The 26,160-nt window shown below is 47.1% G+C and overlaps 2 protein-coding genes across 9 annotated transcripts in view; one reads left to right on the top strand and one right to left on the bottom strand.

Annotated features, from left to right (window-relative positions):
• Nucleotides 1-13,412, bottom strand: part of LOC149358779 (uncharacterized) — a 30,045-nt gene extending 16,633 nt beyond the window's left edge. For 3 of the 6 annotated variants that reach the window (XM_089570968.1, XM_089570966.1, XM_089570967.1), the window contains exons 1-2: nt 12,887-13,412; nt 4,235-4,326 (exon numbers count right to left, since the gene is read on the bottom strand). In XM_089570968.1, the coding sequence (XP_089427094.1) occupies nt 4,272-4,326; nt 12,887-13,143 (312 nt within the window). In that variant the 5' untranslated portion in view covers nt 13,144-13,412 and the 3' untranslated portion in view covers nt 4,235-4,271. The remainder of the gene's footprint in view (nt 1-4,234; nt 4,327-12,886) is intronic. The other 3 variants (XM_089570970.1, XM_089570969.1, XM_089570971.1) reach the window with 3 other exon arrangements.
• Nucleotides 12,959-26,160, top strand: part of LOC149358778 (uncharacterized) — a 97,543-nt gene continuing 84,341 nt past the window's right edge. Inside the window, exon 1 of one of the 3 annotated variants that reach the window (XM_089570963.1) lies at nt 12,959-13,278. In XM_089570963.1, the coding sequence (XP_089427089.1) occupies nt 13,142-13,278 (137 nt within the window). In that variant the 5' untranslated portion in view covers nt 12,959-13,141. The remainder of the gene's footprint in view (nt 13,279-26,160) is intronic. The other 2 variants (XM_089570962.1, XM_089570964.1) reach the window with 2 other exon arrangements.

Here is a 26,160-nt window from a genome sequence, read left to right as displayed (position 1 = left end):
TGTGAGAGTCTTCCTGGAGGGTGTGTCCGTCATTACAATACACATATACCGTATATCGCGTTGTTTTAAAAAGCTATCAGCTTATAAATGAAATTTCATGTTTTTTTTTTGCTCTTCTTGAAGCTAATCGCCAGCAGTTAAACAGCGGTGGCCTTCATAGATGAACTGTGAACTAAAAAAAATGGCCTGGCTTAGCTTATGGTTAAGCCTAGGATGCGAAGCATAGTTTTGCGGTCTGGCGAGCCGCCCTCTCCCTGGTCGACATCTCGCTGCTGAACTGACTCAACGAGTGCTTCGCCTTTTGCGTGTCGTCAGTATCTCCTAGCGGTGAGCGGGAGTTAGGCCGCCGGCGGAGGGTGCGCGTCCGCAAGCGAGCGCACGAGGCCCCAGCTTTCACAGCTGTTGTGACGTCATATCACGTGGTGCGCCGATGAAGGTCAAGTGGTAGCTACGCGGCCGTGCGCGGCGCAGCAAGGAAGAGCTCGGTTGTGCGAGTAATATGCTTCGCATAATAATAGAGGCTCGTACACTGTGCATGACAGTGCACGTTAAAGAGCGCCAGGTGGTGGAACATATCCCGAACCCTGCGCTACGCCGTCCCTCATAGCCAGAGTCGCTTTGGGACGTTAATAAACGGCACAAAGCGATAACAAACTGAAACAATTTATTCAAATTTCTTGAGAAATAATATTCTTCCTTGTTCTTGGTGGCGTCGGTCGCATGTGGTGTTGGAAAAATGGCTAAGGCTTAGCTAAGGTTAAGCCTAGTCAGATGCGAAGCATATTGATGGCTAGGCTTGGTAATACATGGCTTTCCTTGGTTGACGTTCATCCCGCTCTTCATCGGTCTCTGTGGCACGCTGAAGCTTTCGCTTCTCGTTCAAATCAGCCCTGCTTCTAGGCGGCATCCCAACACCTGGCCGCCTCGTAAGTGCCCGGAGAGCGAGGCAAGCTCAGCTTTATACCACTGCTGTAGCGTCACGTGGTCAGCTGCAGCGCCTCTGATGTGGAGCCTCCACCTCCGCGGCCGACCGCGCGAGCCGGCAGCCCATCTCTCCTCTGCTGTGACGTCATGTTGTCCCGTGGTCAGCCGCCGCGCCTCTGATGTGGAGCATCCACCGCCGCGGCCGACCGCGCGAGCCGGCAGCCCATCTCTCCTCTGCTGTTACGTCATGTTGTAACGTGGTCAGCCGCCGCGCCTCTGATGTGGAGCCTCCACCGCCGCGGCCGACCGCGCGAGCCGGCAGCCCATCTCTCCTCTGCTGTGACGTCATGTTGTCCCGTGGTCAGCCGCCGCGCCTCTGATGTGGAGCATCCACCGCCGCGGCCGACCGCGCGAGCCGGCAGCCCATCTCTCCTCTGCTGTTACGTCATGTTGTAACGTGGTCAGCCGCCGCGCCTCTGATGTGGAGCCTCCACCGCCGCGGCCTACCGCGCGAGCCGGCAGCCCATCTCTCCTCTGCTGTGACGTCATGTTGTCACGTGGTGTCACGTGGTCACGCTAAAGGTCAACTGTAGCTCCACCGCCGCGCTCGACGGGCTGTAGTGTAGCTCTAGTAATATGCTTCGCATAAAAATATTTTGAAAAGTTTTGTTTACATATGTTTATATGAGCAGCACTAGTTCCCAGTACCCCTGCCTGGGGGTAACCGTGCACGCACATATTGTAGTGTTTTAAAATAAGTATCAGTTTTGAAAACAGGTTCCATATACTCACTCTCTGCTCTAGGATGTACTCGGATTTTGTTAACGAAGGGATGACCTCATGGGTGCGTTATGGATCCCGTGAACAGCTGGTGGCGGAATTCCGAGAGCTACAGCACTCTGCCATCGATACGATATTTTCTATCAATGGGTACCAGGACACAGCGATATCGCAGGCGATCAACGCTCTGACGAGGCAGCGCGAAATGCCAGCCACGACGGTGGTTGTGTCTGTGTGTCAATCCCAATTTCGAAAGTGGACGCAGCTGATAGGCTTAGAACACTTGCTAGTTGGCGGGGAGATCACGCTTGCCGCGTGGAATTTCAGCCAGTTTTAGAACTCAAGTCTACAATCCCTGGACTCTGACCTGAAGTTCCGGATTCCACTCGGCCTACCACGACGAGAAGCAAATTTGCTCTGTCACCTGTGTTTGTTGCCGAATTCACAAACCACTACTGTGTTATCGGTAAAGATGATAACCCTTCACTTGCTATAGCGGGTGCAACGAGACCGTAGCACACATTATTTGTCCATGCCCTGCATACAGTGCCGAAAGGCAGTCTCTATGCCGTGTGCCAGAGCGTCTTCATCCGCGCCCGCTAACGGAGAGCAAGATCCTCGCACAGTGGCCGCGGCAATTGTCGGTGGTGAAGCCTGCCAGTCACTGTTCCGTTTTAGTCAAACGTTCAGGGGTTCGCTCCTGGTTATCTCACTCACTTGGTACAGTGACTGCTCCGGTGAAGGAGTTGTCCCGGATTCGAACCCCGAACAAGGATGAGTTTTTCTTTAACTACGAGGTTTCCGTGGTAGCTGTATATCTTGCCTTTGTAGCCATGTGGCTGCGCTTGAGTGGATGCCATTGAATAATTACTCCGTTATTACTGCTCTGTTTCTTGAGACAGCTTGGCCCGCACTAGAGGCTATAACTTTGCCGTAGGCTTTTAGTGCGAGAACGTTAGGAGGGTGATGAGGGCGAAAATTGTTCGTCGGCGTCTGTGTGGAGCCTCCGCCTGATATAGGTGGTGTTTAGGGGGATTTCCTTCCCTCCACCTGCCACTTGTGAGCCTCCCCCTCTCGTCCCTACTTGTAGGACAGAGGTGGGAAACGCCGGACGCAGCAAACCTACGTTCAAAATATACAGCCTAATTATGTGACGCATTTTGCGCAGTTGCATAGCCGGAACTGGAAAAAGGATCACTATTGCAGTAGATTGGGGAGTGAAATACAACTGACTCAGAATTGAAATAGAATAATAATTGGAATATATAATCAGAACTGCAATATATTTTTGAGTTAAAGAAGAATGCTATCATACCTCCAAAGCTGCAATTGATTACCATTAATTTTTTGTTTACCAACTTCATTTTCAGCATACTCCCTTTAATCCTTCACCTTTATATCCTCTCATCACTTTTCCCCGTGTATGGTAGCAAACCGGTTTGTTCTCCCGGTTAACCTCTCCGCCTTTCCTTCTTCTCTTCCTCATCATCCTCCTCCAGACAACTACTTTCAAAACTTATTTTCATGGATTGCCATGGCCTTTACCCTCGGTTGTTACCCCTACCCGGTGACTGCAGCGCCATCATGTCTTGTTACGTCACAGGTCGGTGTTGGTCTATACGGGTTGGTTACAAGGTAACTGTCGGTTCCTCACTTCACTGAATTGTAAAATCTAACGAGCCTTCGGAATTGACAGTCGAGGTCACAGTTTACGTAACTATATACCTTTCGAAGGTTGAAGGATCAGAAAAAGGGCAGTGTTAGACTATCACGACCACTGGCTAGCTCACGATCACCTTTTAGCTACGTATCATAAATTACTTCGCGAAGTGTTCTTGCGGTGGCGCGAGCACATGGTAGTTCTATCAAAGACTACAGCAGTTGCACCTCGGCTTGCAAATTAAAAGCGGAACGAATGGTTTATGGGGGTGTAACGTCCCAAAGCGACTTAGGCTATGAGGTACGCCGTAGTGAACGGCTCCGGAAATTTCGACCGCCTGGGGATTTTTAACGTGCACTCACATCGCACAGTACACGGGCCCCTAGAATTTCGCCTCCGTCGAAATTAAACCGCCGCGGCGGAAAAAGCAGGACAAATGAAGGATATAACAAACTTTAATCTTCGCCGCATTCACACACATAGCCCGTGATACGTCTGGAAGTCGTGCATAGATAGCGCTCATTAGTGCGTGTTGAAAAAAAAACCATTTTTACGTTAAGGACGACTCATCGTGATGGCAGTCATCGGGAGATCGAAGTCCAGAAAGTTTTCGAGCTAACGGTGTTTCGTCGAAGGGTTAGTACTACGTGAGCCCCCCCCCCCCCCCCCCCCCCCCTTCCTGAGTCGACGCTGGCTCCACGTAACAATACTATCAAGCCTGTGCTGGTCGTATATCAGGGGACGACGCGTTCTGACACGTATATTGTCTCGACCTCGACCCGCGCCCAACAATTGCTCGGTCGCACGAAGCGGGGGCAGCTCGGGCGGTGGCAGCTTTTGCGCATATAGCGCAGGCGATCACGTGTTTACCTTGGCAGAAGCCGAGCGCCCGAAGCTGGCCACACTCTCATAGTCCCGACGTCGGTACACACAGAGGCGACGTCGAATGCCAGGACGTGCTCCTGCAGAGGAGAGGGAGGTAGAGAAGGAAAGAAGAGAATAACGGTGCGATTCCGTTTTCTGGAGTGCATTTCGGCCCTACTTGCTTTTCCCGGTCTCGGCGCCCTCGTCGCGCTGATAAGAACGAGCGAAACTTGTAGGGCTAAATAGGACACACATGCTTGACGGTATGCACTGTGGAGGGTGGTATGTACAGCGGTTATGTAGGTTGTGTCACGCAGCTTGAGCCGCGTTTTTTTACAGCAGCTTGGCCATACCACGAGGAAAACACTAAAGCGGTATTTTGGCAGTCGCCTGGCACACTAATTATTATCTTCACTTCTTAATTAACTAATCGATAAGGCAAGATGAAGTAACTAACCTTTAGTTATTTGGAAGTACGGAAAAGGTTTCAGTTATAAAATTGTAAAGTACAAACAAGAAGCCCGTGACGATGTCATTTCTGCTAGGGCAACGTCATTTCAACTTCTTTATTACGCTCGCATCCTAACTCAGTACAGTACACATGTGCACTGTGGGCTAACGATAGCAGCACCTGTGAGGCTCAACAACAGAGAGAGGAAAATAATTTTTCGTGAAAGTTGTAGCGTTGCAATAGAAACTCGAGCGCACTGTTACACAGATGAGGCTTGCGAAAGGTCAAGTGAATATCATTAAACGCCCATGGACAATGCCAGTGAGTATAAAAATGTGAATAATGCAATAAGTGTATTATGCTGCTGGATGATTGCAGCAATGAGTCCTATCAATCAATCAATCAATCAATCAATCAATCAATCAATCAATCAATCAATCAATCAATCAATCAATCAATCAATCAATCAATCAATGAGTAATTAGGCACCAGCAGCCCTCCACGTCCATCGAAACTCGAATTGTGCGTGGCAGTCACCGCCCACAGAATGTATGAATCGAACTTGAGGCGTCAGATTCAGTAACAAGACACTTCACGGCCGGTGGGCTTTTCGGTGAATTGTCGGTGTCGTATGTCGTAGCCGTAAACTTGCAGGTTGAAATCTGAGAGCTGTTTTTATATTCCCCGGTCTTCCTAGTTCTCTCCTCTCTCTCTTTTTTTTTCTTCAGTAATGCCTTTTGGCACACCCCGCTCTCTCCACAAACGCGATGACGAACAAAAAGCTATTCCATTCCCAGATACGCAAATCTGTTTTATAGCAGCTCCCGCGCCACTACAATGTGCTCCAGCCGTGTTCTTGCGGAACTACACTTGCACACGCAAATGCAATCTGTGCCAAAACCAAAATGCTTTATGAGCCTGCGCGGTCTTAACGACACCGTCTTGAAATCACTGCTTAGATATCTCGCCATGAGTAAGAGCATTCACGCCCAAGATGCGTACACGACAAGCTCTGCGTAGCGGGCCTGGTTCAGCATGAATGTGTGATGTACTACATTATGCCGCACATTTCGGTCTGGATTCGCGATTCTGCATTCTGTGCAAATGGCTGGTTTCCGCCAGACCACACTGGCGACGACTCTTCATGAATTGATGTTAACTTCCAGCAGGTCTTACGCTCTAAAGCTGCATCTTCTGCCACTAATGGCCGGTGAGGTATTGCGAAATTTGTCTGAATGAATTGTGCAGTCTGGTTCATCCGCCTTTTCATTTATCAAAACGCCACAGCTCTTCTTATTTCTATTTTCCTATTTTTATTTATTTCTATCTTTAGTTTCTGCATTACGCCTCCCAATATGGCCATCGCTGTTCGGGTAGGTGAGTGGAACGGGGGATAAGCGGGGTTAGAAAGGCATCGGAAGCCACAGGGGTTCCGGACTAGGGACCCCTCCTAGAATTCGTAAGGGGCTGGCCCTTAAGGCCAGTCCCCCCTCTCTCGTGTAAATAACCTGCAATAAATGTTTTCTACTACCAGCACCTTCACAGTCGGGCACAGGTCATGCTCAGCAGCAGAGTTCTGTGGCCGCTGCGTCTTTACTGTGGATCTAAATGCAAGCTATAACTTCACCTCGGCTGTATAAAATGATCCCCATGCAAGATGTCCCGATTGCTGTATTTCTGACGCCTCGGCTACTGCCAGGAGAATTAATTACCTTCGGTTATATTACACTTATGCTGTCACTCAGCAGTGCAGTGAGGGCAGTGTTCCTCTTGTCAAGGGAAACACTGCGTCTATACTGCGCACTCAGAACCAAAACTGTCGTTATGGCTAAGCCCGTTGCATGAACAGGAACGCTGTCGCGAACTAGCTCTGTTGCTGCAACGTCCATAGAAAGGTTTCGTAACTGCACGTAGGTCACGTTATCTGCTCTTTGTGGGCAGAGGACGTGTGCGCGGAAACTGCGTCGTTTCTGAGAGAACAATGCCTTTTAGCCGCATCGCTCTGAAGTCGAGGTTCCAGTGACGCTAGCAAAAAAAAAGAAAAAGCACGCAAAAATTACCATTTTTTCGGTGCGTCTGAAAGATGTCATAGCGAGAACGATGTGTCTTATTCCTCCCGCCCGCCACTCAGTATTGGCGCCTAGTCCAAGGATCACAGCAGTCATTCACTGTAGGCGAACTCTTAAGGGGAGGATGGGGCAAAACGCGACCGTTTTGCAACCATATTAACTGGACATTCAGCTAGAATAACCTCCCTCACGTTTCCTGCAACCGAACTTAAGGCTGGCGAGATCGATCCCTTTCGAGCAGAGAGAGAATTTGTACATCTAGGCTTACCGGCTCAGCCCATGAACCAGAGAAAGCTGTTATAGCCTTGGTTTCGCCATATAGCCCTGTATTTTGCCGTGGAAGCCACCTTCTGGCTGCGCCCTCCGCTCCCACCATAACCTCCCAAGGCACAGGCCACCCCTGCCTCCTGCCCTCTCTCTTTCCTCTCGCGCTTTCCCTCTTGCTCTTGTCTCCTAGAAGTGGAGACGGCGGGATTACCCTCTCTCACTTTGCCACCTGGCTACAGTGGCAGGTGGCACATTGAAATAAATTTAGTTTAATTAATTTAATTAACTGGAACAAGCTCTGTTCGGTTTGACTACAAACGTGGATGTACAAGAACTCGCGTTCAGGCGCTGCGAACCGAACCAAATCGCATGCACATTGGACAGGGAGGAGGCGAAAGAGTAACAACCTGACATTAAAACAGAAAAAAAAAAAGATGTAGAAAAACTTGGAAGACGCTTAACCTACCTTTAGAAGTACAGCGCGTTAGCATTACAGATACCTCCCGCGTAAATACTCTCTCTCTTTCATGGATTCATAGATCGTGAGGAGTCCTCATACGACCACTGGCGCAGTGATGAAGCGGTTAAGCGATGCGCCAGTGTCCCGACAGGTGGCTGAGCCACCTGCGGGGCACTGGTGACAGAGCCTTCCCGCACTGGTGGCAGTGAGACCCAGGTTCCTCTTCGCAAGCTTCCTTACGGCTCAATTTTGCGCATAGTTTCTTCGGGATGCTGTTTGTCTTTCCATCAATGCGCTGATGCACAGTGCCACGGTGGGTAGGTGGCAAGTGAATTGTATTTATGTGAAATAATTTCATTGCCACTTGCCTTGGTGGGCAGGCTGCCCACCGTGGCAGGTGAGCCATCAGCTTTTTCGTGACACACATGGACAGATGCCGAGTTATCACGAGAGCGATACCTCTAATGCTAATGCGTTAAATCTACGAAGGCAGGAACTTGAAAACAATCGCGCATGGCATGGCTGCATCCAAGGCCTGGCTATAGAACTACTTAGTCGGTAGCGGGTCGTGGATGAAAACAGGGCGCGGCTCTGATCCATTGCTTGCCATACCGATAAGACCAAAATGTTTGCATGGCGCCCGCGGAATGAACCTCATGTGTATTCACTGAAAGACTTCGTAATCATTTTTCCCCCTGCACCCGGGTGGTCGAAATTTCCGGAGCCCTCCACTACGGCGTCTCTCATAGCCTTAGTCGCTTTGGGACGTTAAACCCCATAAACCAATCAAACCCTGCACCATCAAATTTCGCACCATGCGTTGCGACAAATGCAACATTTTTAGCTTTTTAATATCTGAAAAATTTCGCAGTGCTCCGCTTCAGCAGCGAATTTCTAATCTACTGAGCGCGATGTCAGGATGGCACCAAATAATTATTGTGTATTTGTTTGTTCATTATATCAATAGTAAAGAGATGGCAATGATTTGCAAATATAAGTCACCTTTCACCTTACTATCCAGTATCTTTAATAGAAACTCGCACCCGGAAACGAGCACGCCGAATGAAAGCCTGTGCAAATTCCGCATAGCAGGCACTGAAAGCGCCACTCGGGAGGATATCTGCGCTAAAGTCGAACTGTATCCTCCGTAGTTCATCGCGTAATGCGGCTACGGCATTCGACTTTTGAACTTGGGTTCGCAAGTTTGACCTCCACCGTTGGGTTGCATTACCCCAAACGAGGGAAAATGCGAAAACGAGCTGATCAGATATGTGTGCACTCTTTGGCATGCCTTCCACTATAAGGAATGCCTCACAGCTTGCACAATGTTTCTTTGACACGTATTATACTATTCATTAATCGAGACGAGCCATGAATTGAAGAGCTATGAGCGTAATAACAGTATGTCAAAAAGCAAACAAACATGAAAACACGGTTTAGCTGCATGCGTTTACCGTATATTCTAGAACACAAGGCAGGTTCGACACACACTTGCATCGGTCCGATGTCTGATCCGGAACAGAAGCGTAAGTGCGGTGGATCGATCGAAGATAATACAGCGATAACTGATTATACTCAATTGCATTCGCTCGGAATAATCACAGGCGCGATAGGACGAAATGAAAATGTTTTTCCTTCTCAATCCTCTTTCGCCAAAGCAGCGTAGTTTATCGAAACGCATCTATAAGAGGGTTCTCACACAGCTTCCACTCTCGCCGTTCGATGACGTTCTACGTCACATCAGCGGTAACTCAGGACGTGCCACGTCCGCCGCTTAAGAACGTAGGTGGTGCTGGTGAACACTCCCAAGGTTAGGTTACTTGTAAACATAAATACCCCCGAAAGCAGAAGGTTTGACAGCCGTCGCCGTAGCTCAGCGGTAGAGCACCGGACGCGTAATTCGGAGGTCGTGGGTTCGGATCCCACCGGCGGCATGTGGTTGTTTTTTCTTCTGCTTTTCTAATCAATTAGGTTTAAGCGATAACATATTCAGTAATATTATAAATTGATCAACACCACAAAATAAATAAATAAATTAAAAATCCCTTGTGCCCCTTGGTTTCTGTGGCTGTTTGCTTCTCTCATATTTATAACGAGCCCCTCATTCCCCTTTCCTTGTCTGCTTATATACCCTAGAGTTAGACGCTACCGAGCGGATTTTCTCACCGACAGGTGACGCGGGCTCACGTGGAGACTGCGATGTGAAAACGACCATCTGATATGTTGTTTGTTCAAGATGGCGAAGCGAGCTAGTGGGAAGGAGCGAAGGTCGGTGTCTGCAATGACGTCGCGTTCGGATGGATTACGAAAGCGACCCTTTCGTAACGCAGTATTTCAACACTGCGCTGAACCAAAGCCTGCAAGAATCGAAGGCTGCAGGGGTCGAGGAGAGGGACCACTTGGCGTATTCCAGAGAACAATAGCATCGGCGTATGCTGATAATAGTTGACCTACCCATCCAATCACTTACGACCATCGTCAGTCTAGATAACGCCGTAATAATGAGCCCCGATGCGACGTGCCTCCCTCAATCCTTTTCAATCGCACGCTCATTGTTGTCACTCACTCACTCACTCACTCACTCACTCACTCACTCACTCACTCACCCACCCACCCACCCACCCACCCACCCACCCACCCACTCACTCACTCACTCACTCACTCACTCACTCACTCACTCACTCACTCACTCACTCACTCACTCACTCACTCACTCACTCACTCACTCACTCACTCACTTCATTTGAGGTCGAAACCACACTGACAAGAACCAGTGCATGATTTGTCCATGAAACCGCCATCTGTCGAGAATCCTGTAGTCTCTGCACTTGATAGAACAAATCGTATAGTCTCTCGAATGATTCCTCTGTCGTTCTACCAATTGCTTAGTATCGAGCCACGTGACTAGAGGGTGGCGGGCGTAGAGTAATATTCGACTGGTCGCCTGCGCCCAGTTTAAGTGCATCAGCAAGGCTGACGAGTGGGCGAGTTGGTACTGATCCATCCTAAACCAGCCAAAGGACGCCACTCAGAGAGCAAAAAAGGACTGTGGCTGGACTATCAACTGAAATTTTATGGAAGGAAAGGGGAAACTCGCACAAAGATACGCGTAGACACATGGCCAAGAGTGGACAACAAATGACAAGCCAAGTTGTACAAACACATCATATAGAAAAAGCGAATTCTTTCTGGTGAAGATTGACCGACGGCTTAGCCTTAGAGATATGGTAACCCTCAACTATCTCTCTACAGATTTGTTTACAGATTGTATACACAGTTGAAGCCTCACGGAAATAAGGCGCGCAAACAGACAGCGCATCTTCCGATTTGCATTCGCGACACTGGCAGTGCAATGTCAGTTTAGAAGTTGCCTTCACCCCTATCGAGTTAAAATGCTCACTCAGTGCATGCAGGTCACCGCGCTAAAAATAGTAACTTTGATGACTTCCTTGCAGGTGGAACGCCCGTACTTGAAGAACTGCTCTGGCACTTCTTTACTAAGCAGCCTACAGTTGCTCAACCTTCACACTCTTTCTCTCCCCTCACTCACCACGCTCCCTCTTTCATACCCTCCTCCTACACCGCATTCCTTACATTTTGAGGAGGTGGAACAATTCACTTCAGGCGCTACACGACGCGCTGGGGCGCTACCGGCATGCACACATCTCTCACATCTTTCTCTTTTGCCCCTGTGTGGACTAACACATCAGAAACGCGTTGCTCTGGCCGACCTCGCCATCCTTTTTCATATTAAAGCTTTCTCCTCTCCTCTTCCCTGTATCTTAGAATACACCCTGTGATATGAAGCGGCATCATGGGGACCAAGTCGCGCCCAATACTCCACAGAAGCTAATGTGACTCGGAAAACGAGTCTCAAAGGCAAAGTAGTTTTTCTCGCTTAGCATTCTTACGAAACCCCAGCCTGAGTTATTTGTGCAACAGCTCGGCCACTTTCTTCCATTCTTCCCCTGCCTTCCATCTTCCTCTCTTTCTCCCCAGGCCCCCTGTCTTTCTGTCTTCACAACGCACTCCACCATCTCGAGGCGGCGTCATCAGGCTGGGTACGAAGGCGATGACATAAACGTTTTATGGGGCCCGGTTGTCCTCATGCTAAGGAGTGGCGTCGGCCAATTCGGCAAACTGTCGCCTCTGCGTCTCAAGAACGAAACGAAGAGGCCAGACTTTCAAATGCGTGTCGTGCGCTCACGGCTTCTCTGCCTTCCGTCTTTATGGTGCAACGGACAATAAAGACAGGCTGCGCTGTATAATTGAGTTGTGGTCATTCGCGCGCAGCTACACGTGTGGACTGCCTTTTCGCTGCGCCTTGAAGCTGCATGACGCTATATAGAGACGGCCCAAGGCTACAAGAGGCTATGCAATACGTGGGGGTTGTGAAGAAGTTTTTATCGCATCTCTTCCGTTACGCACTATTGAGCAGATAAGAAGAAGTAAAAATAACTTCTAAATAAAGAGATCTTAACGGTGTTTTTCTTGACTTCCTCTGCTAATCACTCATCCCGGATATAAAGACTTAGTCTGAAGTGTTTCATCATATCTCCTGAGCAGCTATTCTTTCATTAGGTAAAATGACAAAATGGCAATAGATTGAACGCAGGGTATTAAAATTTATGCAGCATGAATGCTCAAATACTCACTAGAAGACAACTCATCACTGCGACATTTTTGTCATGGCATAAATCTCACCCCATTTTATGACATCTATAGGATGGGTGGCCGTCACCCATTTCAGCATTTTCTATATTATCTGTTTAGTTTGAGCCATAAGAATGTTTTTTTTTTGCGAATACTTGTTGGCGATATTGCTTGCTGGAAATCTGCCCCAAACACTATTTCTTTTGAATAGAATTTTGATAAACTAAAACCACGCGAACAATGCCGGAATGAGACACCTGTAGCTGTTAGGTTTCGTTTCCCCCGCCTCGTGTTTACGCTTTCCCTTGAGATTTCCTTGCTCGCATGCCGGTGTGCGTAGAAACGCAAAAGAACGTCCCGGAGAGGGTGCATGCATGCGTCGTTATATGTATATCCCGCTAGCACTCACTGCATGTCTTCATGTCCCTCTTTGCTGAGCCGTCGCCGGGCCGGACTTTGTTACGGGACATCGCGGACATGCAAGCAAACAAGCAAGCAAGCACGTGTACTTTGCACCGAGAAGAGCGCCAGAAGCCGGGTCAGAGAGCGGCAGTCCCCATAGGGCACACGCCAAGCGTCAACGAGCAAGTGAGAAAGCAAACGAGGATGTCCCCCGTCGCCATGCGTGTACGCTCCAGCGGGACGCGTCAGGGCACGCGTACAAAAGCCACGCCGCGCGCCGGCCGGCAGGAAGGTCCCGTTATCTCGGAACCCGCGGTCGTCATGCCAACAGGCCATGCAAACAGGGAGAGTCTCACCGAGTCCAAAAGTCCGCGATAGTCGGGCCTATCGCGAGTACACAGAGGCCCGCACGCCGGCCCAGCGAGGGCCAATCAGCGACGAGCGGGGCAGCCGCCCCGGGAGCCGTCCGCCATATTGGGAATCCTCGGCTGGACACGAAGACCTCTGGCGGGCCGCCATAGCTGGCCACTGAGTCTCGGGCTTTCTCTCCGGACCGGCTTCTGCAGAGGTCCGCCCCCTCCTCACCGCCCTCGTGGTCTCCGGGACTCGCCATGGAAGAACAGCAGCAGCAACCGCCTCAGCAGCAGCCGCCTCAGCAGCAGCAACAGCAGCAGCACCCTGCCGGGCCAGGACCGGCGGGCCACCAGCAGAGGTCCGGACTGAGCCCGGCCGAGCAGTCTAACAGCTGGTGAGTTAAGTCCTGATACGGATAATCAGAACCGAAAGATTACGGACTTAATGGCTCCTTCTGGGGGCCGCCGCAGCCGCGCGCTCGCGCCGGACATCGGGCATCAGGACCTCGCCGGCCGGCCGGAATTATAATCAGTGGCCCGCGGCCGATATCGCTGATCTTATCTCGGATATGGGAGACACCTTATATTGGTGCTATAGGGGCTGGTTTATCAATGTTACCTATGGTTATGCCCACGGCTGCAGATCTCGGGCCCGTATCTTGCGCGCAAACATCTGCCGCTAAGATATGCTCACGAAGAGGCGGTTACACCTTTATTTTTATTATTGCATTGCGGATAGCAGCACGGCACTGCAGCCATGGCGACTTCGGGAACCGTCGTGGCGACGTGGGTGATGTCGCAGACCCGCGTCGGATATTTGTACGTTTCGCTTCCGTGGGCACTACCACCACCGCCATCACGTATCGGTGTGTTTTACGAGCAACAGGACTCGTCATAGCTCGCGGCTTGCGTTTGACTCCTCGCTAAAATTGCGAATCTTATGAAGTACCTGCGATGAAACAACGGCTGCGCATCTATCTGCATGCCACCGCCCCGAAAATGGCGCTCGCGGTGAAAGAATTCGGCGAGTGCGCACCCCACGTCCTTTCCCATGGTATTGGGAAATAACACGCAAGTGTAGTCCGCCATGTAAAACAAGTGTTCGTTCAATGTGTTCAGGCAAATCGTATTGACATTTGTATGAAAAAAAAAAAGGAGTGATGAGAACAAGGTTATCCCGCATAAACATAGATCTTTTCGCTCACGAGAGTCGTGCCTTCCAGTTGTCAAAAGTCTATTAAGGGCCGATATTAACGAAAAAAAAAAAACTTAATCAACGTCTTTGCCCGCAGAATTGGATGTGATTTACGCAGCTGAAATCCGAGTGTGCAAAATAGATGATCGGCAATGAGATTTCATTTAAGATGCAAGTAAATTAAATTTAATCTGATAAGTCGCCTTGCGTAGGACTATGACAGCTGGTATACAATCATTTCCATAAAGGACTGTATGACTTGTTTTTCGGAGAGCGGTTCTTAAAAACAAATACTGCACGATTTAGGCGGGGCGATTTCACGCAAACAGTAAAAACTTTGTTTCGAATGGTATTGCACAGGTATCACCGCAGTGCGGGAAGATAATTGGCGCAATGATTACTCGGTTTTGCGTAATAGTCGCCTTGGTCGAAGTGTATACTCGCTATTCTTCAATGTGCCATTTGAGAGAACTGCACCTTGCTCTTCAGCCGCGGTAATCTGGTACAACTTGAGTGGTGTTTCTGGGAAAGTCTTGTTTTCGTGGTACCGCGTGTTCGTTCCACCATATGGACTTCAGGGAAACGGAGGCGTAATTCTAGAGGCCCGTGTACTGTGCGATGTCAGTGCACGTTAAAGAACCCCAGGTGGTCGAAATTTCCGGAGCCCTTCACTATGGCGTCCCTCATGGCCTGAGTCGCTTTGGGACGTTAAACCCCAATAAACCAATAAACCAAACTTCAAAGCTATGATCTTCAATGGTTTTCACAATTTGCCATCATCTTGCATGTCATGCGCCTTCCGTCTGTCCTTTCTAATTGCCCCGACTTCAAGTGTCGAAGTTTACTTGGTCAGCATATGGCTCGTTTAGGTGGCTCAATACTGTGCAGAGAAGGCATTCCGCTTATTTCCGGGAATGTCATTCTTCAACTGGCTTATTCTTTTCGTCCGGTGTTTTTTGTTATTTTTAACGAAACGATCTGCCTAATTGTCAGGGTAATATGCACAACTTCGAAACATGTTTCTGTACACCCAGGGTTTGCGCATATACTGCACTGCACTGCACGATGCACAGAGTTTTTATCCCCCCTTGAGAAAATGTTCGCGGGTTTTTGACGCCCTGTAAATGACAGCCAAATTTGCATTTCACGTGCGCAGTATGAAGAAAATAATGGAATTCGCGGTGACAGTCTCACTCTCAGCGGTCACCTGAATCGCCTTAGGTCGCTGTAGCCTGCGAAGACGAGAGTTACATTTCTTTGGAAGTTGCGGCTTTTTCCACCGTATTTTTGCAGTGCATACAGCGTAGCGTCGGATGTGATGCAAAGGTTGGTGCTCGAGACAGCCAGGCGCTTAACTCCCCTACTCCGGCCTTTGCAGTTTGAAATATCATCTCAAGCGGTTTACACGGCGGACATGTTTAGGCTAGCATCGAAACTATTCGCGTTTATTTGGAAACACAACTGATAGCACATTAGAACGGAAACCTGTCATTTCAATCTACAATTTGTTTTCTTTAGGACTTTTGGGCGAAGTTCCCTGTTTTACGCGATTACTCCTCTACCGTTTGTTCCACAGAACGTAAAGTGATGATGTCCGATTCGGCGGTTCCGTTTTTGACACTGTTTGTCATTGTTGTGGGATTTAAACGCAACAAAAAGGACTGTATTTTTACAGCAAGTTACAGACATTACTGATGGCAACGATGAAGTTTAACTTTCGGCGCAAATTAATGTTCCTTTGCACACCTTGGGTTAACCTTAGTGTAACCATTTTGTTTTTCTCGATGCAATAGGGGATATTCAAAATTCCGCAAGTGCGCTTTCCCGCATAACATGTTGTCCCAAACAAGATGGCTGACCAGGCGTTTCCAGCTGAAACAAAGCAAGAAAGACTGGTTTTTTGTTTGATTCTTTTAAAATACGTTCCTTACATTCTATCCACACCTTTAGCGCCTGTCCTGTAGCCCACGTAGTTTCTTTATAGCGAAGTCGGCCATCTTGTTTGGGGCAACATAGTTTTATGTGGGAAAGCGCACTTGCCAAATTTATGTTTTCCAGCAATCCGCTCCGCTCTTTGCTTATATGAACTCTTTTTTTTTCACTCTGTGGGTATCATTTTCATCTATCGTCTAATGAATTCACTTCTGTGCTGGTCTGTGGGTACCATCTATCGTCTAATGAATTCACTTCTGTGCTCGTCTGTGGGTACTATCTACGGTTGAATGAATTCACTTTTGTGCTGGTCTGTGAGTACCATCTATCGTCTAATGAATTCCCTTCTGTGCTAGTCTGTGGGTACCACCTACCGTTCAATGAATTCACTTCTGCGCTGGTCTGTGGGTACCATCTATCGTCTAATAAATTCACTTCTGTGCTAGCCTGTGGGTACCATCTATCGTCTAATGAATTCACTTCTGTGCTGGTCTGTGGGTACCATCTATCGTCAAATGAACTCACTTCTGTGTTGGTCTGTGGGCACCATCTGTCATCTAATGGACTCACTTCTGTGCTGGTACTGCCAACATTTAAAGAATCTCCAACATTTAAAGAAGAGCGGCAACACGTTTCAGCAAGCCCCCTATAGGCACGTGGTATTACGGGCTTTTAATAGAGAGAATGAACAATATTGCTTGTCAGAACGGACACATGACGTGTCATCACAGAAATGTCCATGAGTAATGCGGATCTGTAGCGCAAGCAAAGTGTCAGTTAATTACTATAGGTAGCCCTTTGTTTCATTCCAGGCTCATGTGCATAACACGCAAAATCAGTAGGCTGGATGTATTGCCTACATAAAAGAAACGCCGCCAGTGGTATTAGTTTATTTTAAAGCTGACGATGTCTAAACCTTCGAATGGGATTAACGGCTACTTTAGGTTCAAAATAACATTCTTATAGCGCGGCATTCAATATGACCTTGCTTACCTTCAGCTTTCTGCTTTAATTTAATGGTTGTTAGAGAGCAGAACGATGTAACGGCAGCATAGCTCCAGTGCCCTAGCTGTGTTTGCATAATGCGTAACGTGCACTGCGGAAGCTCTCGTTGAGACCAGGCTAAGTGCTAGCTGTACTAGGGATAGCTTAACATTAGTGTGTTTAACAGTCAGCGATGGACAGTGGGAGCATGAAAGCGCTCTTAGCCTTACCATCCTACCCGGGGTTTAGGTAAAGGGTAAGTTGAGACTTAGCGTATGGTATTTGTGGTGATACGCACATGTACACATACATACATGCATACACGTGACACACACACACACACACACACACACACCACGTACGTACGTACGTACGTACATACATACATACATACATACATACATACATACATACATACATACATACATACATACATACATACATACATACATACATACATACATACATACATACATACATACATACATACATACATACATACATACATACATACATACATACATACATACATACATACACACACACACACACACATACATACACACACACATACATACATACATATCGCTCTGATATAAAAGATAACTCATTATCCTCAATAAAACAGCGATTAACTTAAGTACGAGTGAGACGATTCTTACTTGCTGTAAATACGAGTAGTTTTCCTCGACGGATAATGCCATGAGACATCTTAAACTTTGATGTAGAACTGACTAAATAATTTTGGAGCTACATGAAAAAATCCACATACGCAAAAAAGCACGAAAGGTTTCAATAACTTTTGTCTCCTGGAATATAATTGATAATGAGAACACAGCATATTTAATACTGCCTAAGATATGGATCTTCATTGCCGGCCATCCCTGCTCGTGCGTGTATGTGCGTGTGTGTTTGTGCGCGTTTGTTTGTGCGCGTGTGACGTGTGTGTGCCCGCGTGCAGGCAACTGCCTTCGCCTTTGTGGCCACGTTCCTGGTTACTGCCCTGAACAAAGGCCGGTTATTTAGCCTCCGTTCTGAACAACAGCTCTCGAGGCCTTTGCTGGATGCGTCGTCATTTCCGCAGCGACGAGTCAGGCGCGCAAAACAGGCTGCTAAGCACCCCCGCTTGCCCACTCTGCGTGGCGGACGGACCGCGGTCCAACGTTGCCCTGCCAGCCACAATCTTATCTTCAGAGAACCGAAAAAAAAAACAGCAAATAGAAGTGCTAATGAGGGTCCGGGCATAGCCTATGGGCCGAGGAAACAACCGCCAGATAGTGCGATGATGTCGGTCGTAACGTGGAGGGCTATTGTATCCCCCCCCCCCTCCCCTCTATGCACCTACTGTAGTTTCGCTTTGGCAAAAAAGCAACCAAAATTTGTCGCTCATCAGCTGATGACACGGAAATGTGATTTCTCCGTTAAATTCCCCTAAGTGGCTTTCGTAAAATGTACGTGATTTGAATAGTATGCTACTCATCTGCTTGAAAAGTAGAGACAGTGTCAACTGCAGGAAATTAATCCCTTTGGATCTGTTGGGAACGAAATTCAGTCGAACCTCGTTATAACGAAGCGGTTTATAACGAAATACTGGATATAACGAAGGGATGATGATTCCATTCGGAAGCTAGGTCAATATGGGCTATAACGAAGCTGTGGCTATAACGAAGTAATCGCCGGGCCCCTTTAACTTTGTTATAACGAGGTTCAACTTTAAGAACTTGAAGCTCCAAGATCTGCCTTTTGTAACTGAATACATGAGAAATTTCAGCGTTTTCGGAGCATATGAGGAATCACATTGCCTTTTTTTTCTTGCAAATTATTCAACGTCAGCAAAGCTGGTGTTTCATTAAGACTACAGTATTTTTAGCCTCTATGCGCTGGTGCATCTAAAGCAAAAATAATCTTAAAAATTTTAAAAGTTAATAGCACCTCTATTTGTATTTTTTTTACTCTTTTGCTCGCACAGGTATCCTGTGACACGAGGTGTTCTGTTACCTATATACCTGAAGTTCAAGTTAGCGATAAATATTTGGAGCGATTCGCATCTATATTTCGGGAATGCCCGCATTTTGACACCATGGAATTCATAAACCCTTTTAGTACCGGTGGACAACGGTATTAGTAGTTGTATACCGGGAGCAAAATCCGTTTAGCGCGTGTTTAATGAAATGCGTAGCGATATGCCTGAATTGATTTAGAGTTCAGTCACTTTTGCCAACATTTAAGAATTCTCATTCGTTATGTTTACGCGCTGCGTCTGTGAAGAGCTGTTACATTATTGACAGCAGACAAAATCAGAGGGCTTGACTGTAAGAAAGCCTTAAAGGAACTTTATGGGCAAGAAACCTGAGCTTACAGAAACGATGCCTTTCAGATAATTGACCCTTGTTCAGAAGAGTTTTCGTGTCCATGCTTGTGTTGAGCGACGCTTGTCAAGGATCGAGCATTGTTTTATAGGGTATTATATTATTCTCAGCGGATGACAAAGCACCCAAACAGAATGATACAATCGTTATGAAAGAACAGTTCCTTGAAGCCACACCATGCATTTCCCACGCAGGTGCATTTGTGTATCGAGCTAAATTTTTTCCCGCAGAAGATAAATTTCTAACAGGGGAGGCTTCAGAATGCGGTCATAAAACACGCTGCGAAAAGGGTTCTCTAAGAATAAAGGTCCTCAGAATGTATACACAACCAGAAAAAAAAAATCGGTAGAGACACTAGCAAAACTCAAATATAACGCCTCATAGAGTTGTGCGAAAAAAGTATTTTTGTTTTGTTTAATGTGCTATAAAAATGAGACGCCGTTCACCGATTAAAGGAAAACTGAGGAAATTACTACTTAAAACACCACCTGCACTGTCGAGCATAACTCTTGCGGTTATTATCGCTTCTCAAACAGTAAATAGGAAATCTCTTTAAAATATGGCACGTGTAGAAACCCTTCCGTTTCGAACTGCGAGTTATCTCGCGGTGACAATATTGCTAGTGGTTGTTCATCGTTGTTGCACGGTTCACTTCACAACAAAGAGTGACAGAAGCTTTGTGATTTGCAAAAAAAAAATTGAAATCCAAACTGTAGGACGCGTTATTTATTTTCCTTGCCGGTGCCTCGAATTCGCGACATACGGTTCGCACGTCATGTTTGAAGTCAACATGTTGTCAATAGCCAGAGCTTCCCGATCAAAATTTTTGGTGCCACAGTGAGCAAACTGTGGTGAGAAAAAGTGGGTGCGAATGTGCCACTTCCAGCTACCATCCGAAAATTTCTCGTCTCTCATTTCCTGACATATGTTGCGGAGAAAATAGGAAGAGAATTGCTGGATAAAAAGATTGTTTGCTTTCGCTGGGCCTTCGAACTGCCTCGAGACCTTCGTTTTGGTGTTTCAAACAACTCTGACTAGATTCACGAAGTGGATCCACAGTTGCTAATTGTTGCTAATTAGAGACGAGCCGATTTCTCACATTTTAGGAGCAGTAATAAAGTTCTGATATTGACTTTCGATTGTGCTATACATTAGCTGGATAACGTATTGTCGAGGTTTTGTTTTTTTTTTGTTTTTTTTATTCCACAATAACCTAGCCATTAAAATGATACATGTAACACAGCGCTATTGGACTGCAGTCCGGCACATTTTTTTTTTTATTTGATACCTCAAAGGCCCCTGGTATGGGGCATTACATGAGGGATGGGCATGACAGTTATACAATAATGGTCTTGATGGCGTTCTTAAAATGGATGGCGTTGATGTGATGCACGGCGTCCTGTGGTAGATCATTCCAGTCCCGGGATGACGTGACGAAAAAAGATCGAGAATGAGCGGTAGTTCTTGCGGTGGGGGCGTAGACGGCCTTATGGTGGTTAATACGGCTTGAGAGGCGATAAGCGGGTGATATGACTGATTCTCCTAAAGATGAATGATAAAACATATGAAAGAGGCACAATCGAGAAATTTTTCGTCGCGTTTCAAGGCTGGGTAAGTTAGCTTTAGTTTTTAAGGCAGACACACTAGTGTAGTACGAATAGTCAGAATAAATGAAACGGATAGCTCGATTTTGTGTTTTTTCTAAGGTTAAAGAGAGGTTAGACTGGTGAGGATCCCATATTGCCGAAGCATATTCTAGTTTAGGACGGACAAAAGTTATGTATGCTAATGATTTGATGGATGGGGTGGCAAAACGTAGATTGCGCCGTATGAAACCAAGGGTACGATTAGCTTCGTTAGCGATGTTCGTGATATGAGATGACCATGTTAGGTTTTGCGTTACAGTAATACCCAGGTACTTACAGGAAGAGACGGACGATACTTCTGAACCGAAAAGAGTGTATTTAGAAGGAGTATGCATCTGCCGACGATGGAATGAGATTAAACATGTTTTGGAAATATTGAGAGACATTAACCAACGTTCGCACCAAGTTTGGATTCGGTTAAGATCTTGTTGAAGAATGCCAGCGTCAGTACTGTTAGTGATTGGGCGGTAAATTACACAATCGTCAGCAAATAAACGGATGGTAGAGGAAATACTGGAAGGAAGATCGTTAATATATATGAGGAAAAGCAAAGGTCCTAGGACTGTACCTTGGGGAACACCTGAAATGACCGAGTTACGTGGAGAAGAATGATTGTTAGCATAGACAAATTGCTCTCTGTTAGTCAAAAAGTTAGAAAGCCATTCTAATACTAACGAATTAAGATTTAGACACGATAACTTTAGTAGCAGTCTTTTATGCGGTACTTTATCGAAAGCTTTTTCGAAATCAAGGAAGAGAGTGTCAGTAGGAACGTTTAAATCAAGGTTGGAGCTTAGGTCATTAATAAAGAGAGCCAATTGGGAGTCACATGAGCGTCCTTTCAAAAAGCCATGCTGGTTAGTATGAAAGAATTTTACGGAGACAAGGAATTTGACTATGTGCGAATAAATAATATGTTCCATTAGTTTCGAACAGACGCTTGTGAGAGAAATGGGGCGGTAATTTTTGCATGAAACAGGTGAGCCCTTTTTGGGGACTGGAATGATCTTACCAACTTTCCAATCTTGTGGAAGGACACCTGTTGATATGGACTGCTGAAAGAGGTGGCACAATATTACACTTACAGTGTTTTTAGTATTTTTTAGGATTTTAGAATTTATGCCGTCAACACCAGATGAAGAAGTAAGTTTCAATGATTCAATAAGTTTCATGATTCCATTAGCATCAATTGTAATCTGTGACATAGCTGGGTGGCCGAGAGCTGCGAAATCCGGTAAGTCACCGTCAGGTTCTTTAGTAAAAACTGAAGAAAAAAATTTATTAAGAGCGTGGCTAGATTCGTGTTCCGGGATAAGATTGTTGTCGTCGTCATGTAATGTTAGAGGCTTCGAATGTGATGGGTTTATAGTTTTCCAGAACTTGCGGGGGTTAGTGGCTAGTGGCACTCTAACGTGGCAGTGAGTGGGCGACACACTGAGTGTCACGCTTAACGTGGCCGCCATGACTACGTTGAGAGCGATCCACTAGGAGAAAAAAAAAGAAGAAAAAATGCTAGGGCCCCGCAAGCCGCAGACACCGCCTCTCGAAACAATAGTGGTCAAGAATGACGCACTCGAAACGCGCTCGAACGAAGCCTTGTTGGGCCGAACTCTGGCCGCCTCTTTTTTTCTTCTTCTTTCTTTCTGTTTTCTTTTTCTGGGCTGCTGGAACAATACGTCCCTTCCTGAAAGCCTCTCTGGGCACCGAGCAACTTGGTACGGACGAGGACCAACACGGCGGGCCGAACGTTCGCGCGCGTCAGTCAACGGCGGACGCTGCCTTATCGAACTCGGTGTGGACAGGGGGGGACTCGCACGCTCTTATCGAGAGCTCGCGAACACTAATACACAGGACGCATTGTTCTAGTCCATGGGTCCGCAGTGGGAGAACAATGGTTGCTCTTCGAAGCTCGTGACCTTGTCAGTGGACACAAGGGCGCCTCGGTCCAGCAGACCGAGCACGGGGCTTGTCTGGGCTCGGCTCTTCCTTTGCGCAGGCAGGCGTGATTTGAAGATGACCACTTTAGGCCTAACCTAAATTGATTAGAGTGCTTTAGCTGGGTCCACTTTTGCAAGATCGCTGAACAATAAACATGACTTTAACTAGCTGTTTCGTTGCTCTATCCGGTTAAGTAATTTTCGCTGAAGAGAGAGTGGAAGTCACACCACTAAAACCTTTTTGGTCCTGTTCGGCAAGAACGACATCGAAAATCTTCATATTGCCTTAGATTATACCTTTCGCTTCAACCGTTCATTGAGGGGCATTAGAAAATTCCTCATTGCAGCGCCAGAGCCTATGCTCCTATGTCGCCCCTTAAAATCGTTTGCCTTTTCCTGCCTTTTATTCAAAATATATGGGGAGAAATTAAGTGTCATACCCACCAGCTTTACCGCAAGCTTAGCATGGTGGCAAAGAAATTCGCTAGAAGCGATGTCTGTATAAAACAGCAGGGTGCTGCGGAAACTGCGAAAGCCTTTGTACGGAAAGTGAACAGCTATAAATCTGCGGGTTATTGTAATAAAGTAACTGTCACAATGAGGCGTTGACAGTTATGTCACTGGAAATTCTTCCCAGAAGGGGCGCTTCAGGAGTTCTGAGGTATGTACGGCTTCGAGCGACAGCGCTGAACCATGGGTGAGAGCGAAGCCATGCCGTTAACATAAGATCGACCCCACTTTAGGCGTGGAAGGATGTAGAGTGAGAAACTTTGTTTTCTAACTCACTTAACCTTGAACATAACTTCGTGACACCAGATACAATGATTAGCTTCTCTGCAGAACACGATCCCGACCGCAGTGGCCACGTTTCGATGGAGGAGAAACTCAAAGGCGCCCATGTGCTGTGCGATGTCAGTGCACGTTAAAGATCCCCAGGTGGTCAAAATTATTCCGGAGCCCTCCACTACGGCGCCTCTTTCTGTCTTCCTTATTTCACTCCCACATTCCTCCCTTTCCTTACGGCGCCGTTTTGGTGTCCACCGTCTTGTGTACAGATTGGTTGTAAGTTGCAGCTAATTTATTCAGAAACGCTGCCCAGTTCAAATCACATGTTGATCCGTAGACTGAGTTTGGGACAACTTGAATTTGGCGATGTCCGCGTGTCCGGTGCGTTGCGAGTTGTGAGATTACACGAAGATATGGAGCACGGATCATCGAGCATTGCCCCAAATGTCTAGGTACAAAACAATTAATCTAATCCTATCTCTTTCATGACTCCTATGCTCAACACCGCCGCTGAATTAAGTGTTCTTGAATTCGAACTCAGCTGCAGAAAATGCCATACAATTTCATCAAACGCTGCAGTTCGAAGGAGGGGGTCGGCGGAAAAGCATAGTAGTGAAGCTGCCTTTCATAGAACCCTTTATTTATAGTATTATTCTGCATTTACAAAAAGGTGCCTTTTTATATTAATAGTAAATTCTACAGCGACAATTTGTTGCAGTTAAACTTGGGCAATCGCGTGAATAAATGGGGCCGACAGGTTATTCGTTCTCTTGTTCATTTCGCAACATGTAAGCATATTTGTATTTCAAGCTTTGCAGTAAGATTTATGATGCCTTTGAAACTGTTTCTTTGTTACATTACTCCTCCAAAGTTACACCCTTCCGACCGATTCATCACGGTGCCTCAATTGCTAACAGCATGCGCATCGCAGAAAGTAATGAGCATGATGATGAGAGTGAATAATTGTACTGAAAGAAGGACTCACGCTACTGACTCAGCCGCAGTCCCATTAAGGTGAACATATTACGTATCTTCTCTGATATAAGCTAATAGATCGGAGAATTCACCAGAGGTAGAATGTGGTCCAATACAACATAGAGCACTTTGTCGGCACTCACTAAACGGCATAAGTTTTGCTTCATCGTCGAGCTTGAAAGACTATACTACACGCGGCTGATCGAGCCGCTAGTACACTGCTCGGAAGACATCGAAATGTTTAGTTCTTACTCACACCTGAAGAGTAATCACTGGACACATATGAATGAAGCGTTCCCTTTCATACTGGACCGGACTGTATCTCATCCCAGCCCTACAGCACGCACTCACAGTGAAGATACGGCTGCAGCTCGATGAAAAGGTACGTCTGGCGGCAGAGTGATATAACGACTGAACGCACCCTCTGGCCCTCACAGGAAAAGGTGAAACGTGCTCCGGGGCCTGAAACACGGCACGGAACCAGTTAACTCATTGGGAAAGGCGGTCGGCCACGGTGTGCCCTCATCGAGGAAGCCCAAGAAGATGCGTGGCCTTAACGTGGCTAGCCGTCCCACGTATCTACGCGACCGTAAAGATTAAGTAATCAGGCCGTGTGCCTGACGCCGCGTCTTCGCTGGCAGATACGCGCTATCCGCGCAGACTGAACACTGGCGCTTTTTTATCCGCATGACTGATATAGTTTCCCTTTTTTTTTAACTCTTAAGTTGACCGCGTATATTTATAAACACACCAGGAACCGTATCTCTCGGAGACCTTAGACGCGGTCGTTCTTAAATAGGCTCTGCGCGATTACGGCGCGAAATGGATAGCCCGGCGGTGCTCTGGCCTGAGGCATCTAATCGCGCCGCATAGATATAGTATACATGGGGGCCACGCGTACGTCGGTTGATATGGCACACACAGCAAACGCCGCGCATCCTGCTACGTAAGCGATGATATCGCACTGCCGGCTGTGACGTTTATGCCTTGGGCATACCGGACAGGGACGTTCTGTATCTAGAGCTTGGCTATCGGGTGCGATAGTCGGTAAGATAGTTCAGCCTACTACACGTTCTTTCTTCGGGTTGTCGCGTAACGGTAAGGACAGCAGTGACACTCATGCAGTTGCTCATCCAGATTTCCGTGGTTGCATTTGATTAAGGTGCAGCAACATGACGACGTCATTTCCAGGAGAAAATCAAGAGAGTAGACACGTCTAGGACATGGGAGGGTGAAGCTCCTATTCTTTTTTGCGGTCTGCAATTCGAAAGGGCGCCATCCCTGTACGCTGAGCAGGATTCGTTGTCCATAATGCGAACTGTGCGTTTATGCTCTTTCCTCTATAGCGAAGGAACTTCCACTAGATCGAAGTTCAGTCGAATGTCAATACAAAGAAACGGTTTATAACAAAGTTTGGTTGGTTTATGGGGTTTAACGTCCCAAAGCGACTAAG

Source organism: Amblyomma mixtum, chromosome 2 (genome assembly GCF_055824585.1).
Source record: "Amblyomma mixtum isolate Tamu chromosome 2, ASM5582458v1, whole genome shotgun sequence".
NCBI lineage: Eukaryota > Metazoa > Arthropoda > Arachnida > Ixodida > Ixodidae > Amblyomma > Amblyomma mixtum.
The sequence above is the reverse complement of the archived record's forward strand: the minus strand, read 5'-3'. Positions and strand labels throughout refer to the sequence as shown.